This window comes from Anticarsia gemmatalis, chromosome Z, assembly GCF_050436995.1.
Source record: "Anticarsia gemmatalis isolate Benzon Research Colony breed Stoneville strain chromosome Z, ilAntGemm2 primary, whole genome shotgun sequence".
Lineage (NCBI taxonomy): Eukaryota > Metazoa > Arthropoda > Insecta > Lepidoptera > Erebidae > Anticarsia > Anticarsia gemmatalis.
The window spans coordinates 6,663,510-6,675,941 of NC_134776.1; the positions used below are offsets into that span (position 1 = coordinate 6,663,510).

Below are 12,432 nucleotides of genomic sequence, written 5' to 3' on the forward strand. Positions count from 1 at the left end.
CCCGCTTGCTAAATGTGACCTAAATTTTCCGAGCGATGAGTGGGAGTAAATCGCGTACATGTGTACTGAACTTTCAAGAAATACCGAAACTGTTTCAGGCTTTTAAAATACTGTGTTAAAAGGTTATGCTTTCGGTCTGTTACCTAAAATAACACTAGAGGTTTTAGTTACAGTGTAGAATATATTATTATGTACTTGAATCGTCAAAATGTCAGGGTTTTACTGTAATATTTCGTAATAATAAAAAGTTACGTATTTTTTATATATTAAAAAAAAACAACTCCCTCACTAATAATTGCTCTGGTGTCGCGAGAACTTTTACAAACATTCAAACAACCGACACAAAGTACAACCAGACCCGAAGCAATTATTTGTGGATCACACAAATAATTGTCTCGAGTGGGAATCAAACCAACCACTAGGCCACGGAGGCAGTCCAGTAAAAAGCAATGATCTTGTTATTGGTTATTTTACGCACAGCATTTTAAAATATCCATAATGCAAAAAGCTTGAAAGTAGTTTAATAACACGTAATACGCCATACACTCTGCCGATAACTCAATTACTCCATCAAATTAAACGCTCAGTATCATGGTCGGATATTTTATAAATTTTACAATTAATTGCATAATAGGATTAATAACATCCCCCGGCCCCTTTTATCTGGTGTGAGTGCAATTAGTTTAATTGTATCGAGAGCATTTACGTTCATTGTCCATCGAAGGCTGCATTTTCCAGTAGAAACACAAGAGAGTTGCGCTAAGTGGTCCACGTATCAATCCATCTACACGATTAAGCCTCTCTCACGAACGATACTCTTATTAGCTTCCCTTCTCTTAATATTATTTAATTTATTAAGTCTTTCTCTCATCGTTTACCCTATTTTCTTGTGGATAAAGTCTATTACCGGGAATCTTTGTTGAACGATTTAACCTAGATCAAGTACTTTGATTGCTAGAATCAGCTTAAAATTGTCCATTATAGTTAGTTTATCCAGTTAGCGCAATTTCTTCCTTGTGTTTCGCTGTAAAGGCGGTCAAAAGCTACGTCTTTTGTGCGCTTTGTTCGTATAAACACTAATTGCAGTTGGCGTGAAAATCTATGCCACGAAATGTGTGCTTATCACAAAAAGAAGTCCTTATTCTGAGAAGCGGTTGTTAGTTTTATTTTACTTAATAGAATACGGGAATTAACGCGAATTTTAACTGTTATATAATAAACATGCAACGCAAAAGTTTTATTTTACAGTTCGAAGGAATTTAATTCGCTTGCTGTATAATATTTTACTACTAAAACGAGAACAATGTCAATAAAAGTTTTTCGTTCTATCTATATTCATTCCCAGTATTCTAAAATGAGAGTTCATTCTAGTGAAACTAGCATAACTCTCGGAATCAGTTTATTAAACGAAATTGCATTGTGCTGGAAGGCCGACGCTTTTTCTGTTCTTCTTTATAAATATCTTCATCATTCATCCGATTAAAGGATAATTGGAAAAATCTACGCTCATTTTCTATTTATTTTACCTCGGCCAGGATTAATTACGTAAGGTAATTAGCGAGGTAGGTATCGACCCGTGAGTATGCTTCATAGCAGTGCATTGGAAGCGAAAATAAAATCCTTGTTTACTCGAATACAATTATTTTTCTTCACGAGACAATGCCGCCGGCTGTTAGGCCGGGCTACGTTTTCAGTCGACAACGACATGGACGATTTCCAGATAATTACAATGATACGCGACTTGGTTTATTTGGATCTTGTAATTCAACATTTAATGTATTAGAACTTAAATGATTCAATAAAGTTTTCTTCATCTAAGAATTGTAGAACCTAAGTAAATCTGTAACTCAGTCGATTTCGTAAGCAAGCGAGGCAGATGTATTGCAAAACAAACTGTAAATAAATTGAAGTGATTGCTATCCCACCGCTGGGCTGTCCTTCTGGAATTAGAAATAGATTAGCCCTTGAGTACACCGCGCTGGCCAAGGACGGGTTGGGAAAACCTAGTTTTACGCAAATATAGTATTACGCTCAGGGAAAATTATATGTAAATTCTTCCTATGGTTTGTTTTCATTCGAGAATTTATCAAAGTATCTCCGTATCTATTATTGTTTTACAACTTACGAATATGACTAATTAAAGTAAAAGGTTAGGGGTGAGTTTCGGGGCGTATGGTTAAATGTCGAATAACCTGTCTTATAGACACCGTGAGAGTAAACATACGAAAAAGGCTGTTGAAATTCAACCACCTGATAAGCTTGCCATTCGGAAACAGAAAAACCACCCATTAGTTACAGAAACATTTTCTATTATATTATGCCGTAAGTTTTTACATGATGTAGTCTATAAAAGTAGGCTGACACGATGTATAATATAAGAGATCGCAAAGATATCATTTTCAAAAATGCAATTTCTAATTTCCAACCAACAAACTGGTCAAAATCAGGTTGTGTTAAACACTGTCATTAAAAAAAGCCATTAAGATTCATTGAGGTCATTAAAACGGTGATATGATAAATAATTTCCAAAATGATTGATGAAAATTATCCTGTAATACATAACATGATTAGTGGTCTAACTAGTGGATTAGACGAAGAACCGTTCTAAGATCTAGCTCACTAAGTTTTTTTTAATCATATCCTCAAAATAATAATTGTCTGATATAGAAAAAGAAATGCACGGCGCGAAATGTCAGGAGATTCAACTGCACGTTTGGCGCAGTGCTTTAAGCGGTCACCTCGCCGCAACAACCATAGCGCCGCGTGTTGTGGGTTCGAATCCCACCCGGGAAAAATCTTTGTGTGATGAGCACGAGTATTTGTTCTGAGCCTGGTTGTCAATTTATCTATATAAGTATATATTTAGAAGTATATAAGTTTGTTTATCAGTTATTTGGCTACCATAGTACAAGCTCTGCTTAGTTTGGAATCAAATGACCGTGTGTGAGTTGTCCAATAATATTTATTTATTTATTCCTCGCTCTGGAGCGAGTAACTCGGTCCGTTTATTATTATAGGATCAATAGTAGGTACTATGCCCGATCCGTTAATCGTACCCAGGACCTCAAGATCAGCAGTCGGATACACACTACTAACTGCGGCACAGAGGAATTCAATAATAAAATAAATATATTTATTTGCTAGTATAAACATACATCGGATTAATTAGAGAGGTTAACCACAGTATGAACGGCTGAGAATCCGGAAATGTTCGTGGGAACTACTTGAAATATGTTTTTAAAGCAACATTAATGTTTGAAGTCATCATAGTTTTATAAACATACGTATTTATTGCCACTGGATATTTTTGAATCATATAATTTCGACTCAGTGTATATTTTTTATATTTTTATATGTATATTAATCAATTAAACATCTGTCTTGAGTCCACCGGCTAAGGTATATAAGCTATATTTAGTAATAATTATTTCATTTTATTCATTCAATTCGTGACTACATGTCAGGATAATAATATGTATGTATTTATTAGGACATCTGATTAACTTCCCGAAATTCCAAAATTTATTTTTATCCTTGCTTACTACAATGTTTCTGCGATATTTAAAGCCATATTTTACATACTTAATATATAATAACATCACGCCTATTATACTCGAAGGTGTATGCAGAGGTATTTTGAAAGAACACCTACGTTTCGCGATTTACATCTCAGTCTCATGTAATAGGGGACGAGCCTATTACCATTTACCGGGACCATCACAAACCTCCGGGCTACTATTGAAAAATATTCTGATACTGATAGAACTCGTCATTTGAAAAAGAAAATACTCGTGTCTTAATGTATTTATTATCTGTCCAACTAATTAGAATTTCATTTATATAACCCTGTCTCTATTAATAGGTAAGCATGATATTAGCACCACATTGTAACGGTTTAGAGGAAAATATTCATAATTATAAAGAAAAACAACATTTATAACGAGTATAAGTAGTCAGGTAGGAAGTATAATCTACGACTGGTGCTTACTTATTACCGACGATTAATTTAATGCAAAGGACACCATGCTATAACAGTATCTCAATACATCGAATCGAGGATCGTCATCATTTTACATATCTACACTCATAGTTGTTCCTCGCTCGTCACAATTTTGTTAAAGCATAAAGGCCGGTTTCCACCGCAAGCGGAACTGACATATTAATGACTTTGTTAAACTCGCAAGCACTAACTGCATACTTTGGAATTACAAATATACAAGTATACAGTTTGCCCGTGCGAGTTTCATTTCATTAAAAGGTGCGTTCCGCTCGCAGTGGAAACCGGGCTTAAAAAACTCAAAATGAGTTGATTCTTCAACATATTTTATGCCATACGGAACTATTCTTTAAACGTTATATTACGATGTACGATGGTAAGGTAAAGTTCACTGTTATGTAATGTCATTTGCATAAAATTGGGCATTGGTAATTTGTGTACCAGTTAGTAACAACGACGGTAAACACATATTTTTTCAGTGATGCAACAAACTTCAAAAGAAAATAAATATTTACTGTTACCAATCTAACTGCACCTCTCAACGCAAAGTCAACCTTTTTTCTTTTGTAGGAATTTATATAAAAGTAATTTCTCAAAATTAATATCCACTTCGTGTTTCGAAAATATAGCGATTGAAAAGTGGTAAATTAGGCCTCTCGTCACCACCCTGTTTCTGCGGCTGTTACTCAGTTTCAAGCCTACCAACAAACCTCATGTCATCTCTGCTAATCATTATCACATCAATAAATAGCAAGCCCATAACGACAACATTTTCTCAAAGAAGCGGAAAATACCGTTATTATTTTCGCTCCTCATTATAATCTATTTTCATCTCGTTTCCATAAAACGGAAGTAGTGTGTGCACGTGAAGGCCCTCAAAAGGATATTGAATATTGAGGGGAATATACTTGTTAGTAATTATCACTAGGAGCCTGCTCCCCGGATGTGAGCTAACATAGTTATGTGAGACTAATTGTGTCGAATAGAACACCACGGAATATTTAGAAAAAGTATTTTACGAAGCCGATAGTGTTATTTTTACACAAGCCTTTGGTGCCGAATGTAAACTCGGTGTACTTTTAGCGCAAAGCGTCGTTAAAATCAAATGAGATGGAGTAGTTTTCAAGAAATAGATGTTTCTACGTTGTGTGATGTTAAAATAGTATAACTGCTAATAGCCTTAGAATAATCTACTATGATATCTTTATTGAAGTATCAAATATTTTACTGACTCTTGTAAAAAATATCTATACTGCAGGTAACAAATGTGTTGAAAGATACAAAGTTCAAGACTTTTACTTGGTCCCGAAATATAACATAAGTACTCAGTGACCTACTAGCCGTGTCTGACAGCACTTAACTTCTTCTTCTAGGTGCTTTCCTGGTAATGACATATCCGCACTTCCTCTTCGCCGATGAACGATACCGGGACGGTGTCATCGGAATGGAACCAGTGGAGGAAGACCACAAAATCTTCATAGAACTAGAACCGGTAAGAAGCGAATAAATACATTTACGTCTTAACGTCATGTCAGATATTTTAAGCCTCGCAACTACTCTCGGCCGACAGTGAAGGCGAGAAACTTGGGCGCCAGGGAAACTTTCACAATAAGTACTATGAAAGTATAAGGATTCTTTCTACCAACAAAGGCTGGGACAAAAATATGTAGTTTGAAGTACTTAACGAAGAAAACAAACATTCGTAGTTTAAGTTAATGTTTGTTGCAATTTTAGGTATATGTTTAAAATTTTACACGGGTCGTGTTTTCCATTTAACTTTTCCGCAGAATGTCATGTCCCTTAAGCGCCAGTTCGTGTTAGTAATAATTCACTGCACGCGATCTTGGGGGATGCAACGAGGTTATGGGGTAGCAATATGCATTATTTATACATGTCAAAGCGCATTGTTACGATACGCAGGTTCAGCGTTAGCCTAGATAACTATTAGATCACGAACATAAGCCCACGAGGAACGATTTACATAAGATTTTCTTTCTATAAACTTGGCTCTGGAGACTGGATGCATAATTGGAAGGTTTAAAGCAATATTGTGAGTAGTAGTAGTAAGTGATAGTGACATTGCGTGTTGTTTAGCTACAAATGTTTGTAATGACCTCGAAACTTGTAAACCCGTCGCTGAGAGACGCGGAACGAATCACTAGGTATGTCTGTGAGCCTGTTTGATATTTGTTACATTGAAGAGCTGACACCTTAATTACTCGAGGCCTAAAATTGTGAATGAATGAAATGAATGAATGAATGAAATGAATGTAATACTCTTTATTGTACTTGTATAAATAAAATAAAAAAAGAAGATACAAGAAAAAGAATAGACATGGATAAAAATAAAAACAAAATAAAATTAAGATGGTAGTACAATTGGCGGCCTTATCGCACAGTGGCAATCTCTTCCAGGCAACCATTGGATGGAGAGATTAATGGGAATGAAATGAGAGAGGGCAGTTCATAAGAGTGTTAGGAAAATATATTAATTAAACGTAAATAATTACATATATATAAAAGTGGAATATATATATAAATATATAAAAGATACATAAATAATATTAAAAATACATACCAAATACATATATACATTAAATAAATAGTTAGTTGTGTAGCGATAGGTAGTGTTCCTTGACAAGTTTTTTAAAGATGGGCAGGGATTGAGCGCGTCGTATAGATACTGGTAGTGCATTCCACAATCGCACAGCTTCTACAGAAAATGATTTATCGAGAAATCTTGTGGAATGCACCGGCATCTTCAATCTTAAGTTGTGTTGAGTTGTGACGAGCTGGCGATTGATATAGTGCTCTCGGAGAGATCGATACGGTCGTCATGTCTACCGACACTACCCGTATGTCATATAACAGATACGTACCTGTAACTATGTGCCCGCTGCATCGTTTTTCAGGTCTCTAGGCCAAGGATACACATGCACATGTGTAAATGAAGAATATATTTGTTTTTGTTTTATGAGCACAGTTTTATTGCACACATCTCCATCGATGTGTTTATAAATAAGTATTCTCTGTATATAATAGCAGTTACTGTACTTTGTATTATCCTTTAAAATAATTCGTGCAATAATAAAATTATGGAATATCGACTGATTAATGCCTGATTTATCCGGGCCAAAATATCTTAGCAGCGTGTTACCATCCAGATTTTTAAAACTGAAATGACCAACGAGATTTTTATAAAACCTAAAACTATTCAGATCATGCTTCATCTTTACTTATACCTCTACTAAAGTACCTATGCCTCATGATATAAGAACATTTACAATGCGTGTTACATAATAAATATGTTAATAACTCAAAGTTTTTACATAAGAGTCCCTATAATGCAGTTCAAATTATTCTGTCCCATATAAATGTTACCATAAGATTTATTTTGTGACCTCGGCTTAGTGCGCCCCCAGCTTCGAAGTCTTCCGATAGGTTCATCCTATAAATGTCAGAGCTTTACACCGTACGTGACTATACCTCTGAGATAGACAATGCCAGCTCACACAAAATCACTTGACTGGAAATTCCGATATATAATAAAACTACTAGACTACAGATTTTCTTGACAAGCACTTTACCTATTTTCGACTAAGAATTTTATAGCCATGAATATCTTATCTTAAAAGTATTTTACTAAGATATAAAAATAAACAGGCAGGTACTACGTAGCCGTTTCTCACTGGAGAATTTTATCAAACACTTTTTCTTAGAAACGATTAAAGATCTGAAGCTTGCTCAGAATAATTCAAATATTTAACAAAATATAAATTCAATAAAATCTCTGTCAGTTCGGTTGGAAGGTAATCGCAGAAAGATACATGCCAAATACATAATAAATATCTCTGCTTCTGTTGCTTATTTATGATTAGATTCACACTACATAATATTATTATATCCTACCCTAGAACGGACGTTTACTAACTTAGCGATTAAAGGATGTGCGGATAAGAAAATTCTAATTTAGGAGTTGTTCTTCAAAACCTTCTGTTGCAAAATAATTAAAATATATGATTTCTATGGTGTATTTGTCGGGTAATAATAATATGATAAGATGAGTGAGTACAAAGTATATTTTTATGTATCTAACTCTGTTTACAAGATTTGTTCATCTTCGAGAGTTGAGCTCTAGGTACTTATCTAACTGAAGGCTGTGCATCCAGCCGTAATCCTTCTAAAGGATGAAATCTATTGTTAAAAGTGAAGCCTTCAGATCGGACTTCAACTGAACCTAACTTGCACTGAACACAACGATGCACAATTTTATTTTTAAGTTCTTTGAAGTTTAACTAAGTCCTAGGATTTGGTTCGCCCATGGTTTTAGAACACATGCGCAATACAAAATATGTTATGTTTACTACATTTTCTTTGTAAGTATATTGAGTAACCATTCACGCTATTTTCCCATAAGAATGGGCAGAGACCAAAGGTCGCTACTCACTACGATCCCAGTCTTTTAAGATTATTTTAATTACACCGTGTGCTATGAGAATGAATATAGAGGGACTTTGCAAATAAATACGTGTAAGCGGATACGCAAACCTATGTGTGAATCATATTTAAACGTTAGTTCTGCTTGAGAATTAAACTCACAAAAGCACTCCTGATGCCGTTCTTTGCGAATAAATTGTATGTAGGTCGTAGGGTCATGAAACGCTTTGTCGAAACCATACAGATTTAAATTTCTATCTAGATATTCATTACCTAACTTCGTACCAAAAAGCACTTCCCGGACATGTCTAAAACTCATATTTCAAACACATTCCTGGAACAATATTGGCGTCCTACAAATAAGCTACAATTTAACTTTATTCATATGCGCAGTTCGTAGTCCTGTGCATTTTGACATATGAAACTGAAACGGTACACGCTTTTAAACGTGCTAGCAACTTTATACAACTTTGTGCATGTTTTACCTTGCATTTGATTCGCAAATACCACTTTCATTATAACTCGCTCGAATGTGTCGAAGTTACAAAATTAATTTCGTGTTTAGTTTTGTAGCTGATATTTTAATATTACATGTTATTTTAGACGTCAGCCCGTGACCACGGTCTTTGAGTTCGATTGAAACGTCGGGTAAACAAATAAGGTACTCTAAATAAGGTCCTGACCTTTAATTTTCAATCGCGTTTAAGACTCGTTGCATTATATTATATGTACAAGATGCGAGAGTTTAAAATAAGTCTGTGATATCAGAAATGAATATTTTTTCGCCGGAATTCGACATATATGTAGACAAATAACGACAAATTATAATTACTGTTTAAAGACTAGTAATAATTGTTGCGTGTGGAAATCGAAACGATACCCAGCGTTTAAATAACAAATAAGCAAATAATGATGAAAAAAACTTGGAAGACAGTAACTTCTTACTGTCTTCCAAGTTTTTTTCATCATGATTGAACTTTGGAATTAAAAGAAGAGTACAGTTCAAATCTAATTTATATTCTCTATTACTTTTCAGAACACGGGAACGCCTGTCAGGGGCGCAAAGAGAGCGCAGTTCAACATCTTCATGCGCCCTGTCTCCGGTATACCAGCCACGTCCAACCTTCACACCGCACTTGTGCCTTTCATTTGGGTTGAAGAGGTCAGTTCTATACTTTTATCCTTCTCAAATAGATCAAATCAGATAATTACGTTAAGTTTTTTCGGGGAGGTCTAAAAGGTACGTTTACATTTTTATGTTTGACAACTTGCATAGGTATGAGTCGTATAGAATCAAAAAACAGCAATCTTACTATTTTGCTGCTTTCTAATAAGGTACTACTCACATGATCAAACGATCCAATGATCAAAAATTTTATCAGCACCCTTACTACTGTAACCACACAACTGCTATGAATACTTTACTAGGTACCTACTTTAGTCTCAAAGCCCATATATAAGTTCTGAAAACTACAGCCACATTCAGATCCATGTACTTAACCCCACCACACAAATCTTGATGTTCCTATTTACAATGTAGGATCTGGAAACATTTTTCCTTAAAATCGTAATTTTAAGGTAAAATGCGTAATTTCTTTGATTCCCGTGTTCAATAAGTACATGAAAATGTCTTTATTTGAATCTGTCGAAAAATGTACTATTTGCAAATGCCACATTGTAATAAGACCTGCTAAATATTAGTTGGATTACGTTTATGACGTGTCACTAACTACATATTAGGTACATAAAAACAAGTTTCACATGAAAAGCAAACATTCATAAACCCCGCAAGCCTTAGAAACGTAATATTAATGCACTAAGTATATTATTTTTATAACAAGCTAATCTTATATCGTCAATGACTATGCGCGCTCGCGGATGTTATTGCTTACGGGCTTTTATAAGGCGCTCATATTATCAACCAAACATGTTATGGAGTTTGCAATTATGTTTTAAACATTATTTTTCCATATATCTATACTAATATTATAAAGCTGAAGATTTGTTTGTTTGTTTGTTTGTTTGAACGCGCTAATCTCAGGAACTATTGGTCCGATTTGAAAAATTCTTTCAGTGTTAGATAGTCCATTTATCGAGGAAGGCTTTAGGCTATATAATATCATCACGCTACGATCAATAGGAGCAGAGTACCAGTAAAAAATGTTACAAAAACGGGGGAATTGTGTATAAGCCTTGAAGTAGACAATAGTGATGATGTTGGTGTCACTGATGATGTTGGTTTTCAGTCCCACCGGACTGAAGAAGGAATAGAGAGAGTACCAGTGTACTGTGCACACACTTGTACACATGAAACAAAGTCTTAATACTAGCTATTTATTATTAATTTTATCTTTTTAAAGCCGAACTCAACAAGACATAAGTTATTATTAAGTATACCTATGCAAAAAGCAGAAATAGATCATAGGTATAAAAAAAAATGTTACCTAATGTCTCCGTGGCCCAGTGGTTTAGGTCGCCACGCCGCTACCATTGTGCCGGGAGGTCGTGAGTTCGATTCCTACTTGGAACAATTTATATTTGTACTATCCACAAGTTATTGTTTCAGGTCTGAAAGTACTTTGTGTCCGTTGTTTGTAGGTTTGTAAAAGTCCCCGCGACGCAAGAGCAATTCGGAGTGCGGGAGTTGTCTTTTTCAAAATAACAAAATAACTGTTAGCTTAAATAATTCGATAAAATCAGTTGAAGGGACTCAGCTGTTTAGTCAACATCAATTATTAATATCCCCGGCCTCACAGCCACGTGCCTACTATCACACGTCCGTGACTCCGCTGGCAACCACCTGTTGCTACTACTTACTCGCCCACAGAAAACTTTGAAACTTTGCGGGAACTTGAGAACTGTGTTAGTCGTGCCTTTGAATCTTTTATTAAGCTGCGAGACAGACATGAATAGTGGCTCCAATCAATAAACCAGTATAGCTTTTGTAATGTTGGAATCGTTAAGATTGGGAATAAACTAGTGATCATTTGATTATAATTATTAAAGTCATGTAATAGAATACGGGAAATAATGTGAACAAGCATTTTACTTTAGTATGCCTGACGTTACGCCGCAGGTGAGTTTCAAGCATTCTAAGGTTCAATGCGAGTTCGCGTTAATTCCCGTATTCTGTTGTATAAATCATTTTCATGTTTTTAAGGAGAGGAGGGTCAATTTTATCACCCTAGCCTTTTACTATTTTCGTTCTGCTAATGCTGTAATGTTATCGTGTTTTGTAGTTATCCTCTATTGAAAGTGTTTCTTAGCGTAAATAAAGTCAAGCGCCTTTCGCATTCACCATACTAAAACGCAGCAGTGTAATATGTGTTGGCGGTACTAATTTTGCATGACTGACTAGCTTCTTCATGCGACTTAGTCCGCGTAGAAAGCTTTATCGTTAATCTAGGCTATAAACTATTCAATATGTATATAATGTAACTTTTGCGCAAAATATGAAGACATCCATTCATTCCGCCATACAAACTTTCGCATTTATAATAATAGTAGGTAGTAATAGTATAATAGGGGTCTACTAAGGGTGGATATTCTCTATTAAGTACCTTAGCAGCCACGCTTAACTTAGAGCAGGTCTTTTCTGATGCGTACAAGATTTTTTACCTGTACGTTCCTATATTTTTGTAAGTAGTTAATAACTACTTACAAAAATATATATTATTATATATAATATTATAATACCTATATTATAATATACAATATTTTAACTCTTCTTTTTCAGGCTATTGCGCTACCAGACGATTTCGTGGATCTGCTAGCAGGAAGATTGTTGAGAAGTCTCGAACTAATAGACATACTTATCCCAGTTTTAATAGCAGCTTCTGCCGCTGTATTAGTGTTAGGTATCGGGTTCACGATAAGAGCTAAGTGTAGAAGTCCCGCGCAACCAGTCATGACTAATGGCAATAGGGACATTCCGGCGAGTGTGGACAAAACTGAAGTTGGTGGTGTTGATAGAACTCAATAAATATAATTTATGTTAA

The 12,432-nt window shown here is 35.1% G+C and overlaps 1 protein-coding gene across 1 annotated transcript in view; it reads left to right on the plus strand.

Annotated features, from left to right (window-relative positions):
• Snmp2 (Sensory neuron membrane protein 2) overlaps window positions 1-12,432 on the plus strand; it is a 70,610-nt gene extending 58,178 nt beyond the window's left edge. Inside the window, exons 7-9 of the mRNA XM_076134500.1 lie at window positions 5,371-5,489; window positions 9,471-9,596; window positions 12,171-12,432. Coding sequence (XP_075990615.1) covers window positions 5,371-5,489; window positions 9,471-9,596; window positions 12,171-12,416 — 491 coding nt within the window. The 3' untranslated portion in view covers window positions 12,417-12,432. The remainder of the gene's footprint in view (window positions 1-5,370; window positions 5,490-9,470; window positions 9,597-12,170) is intronic.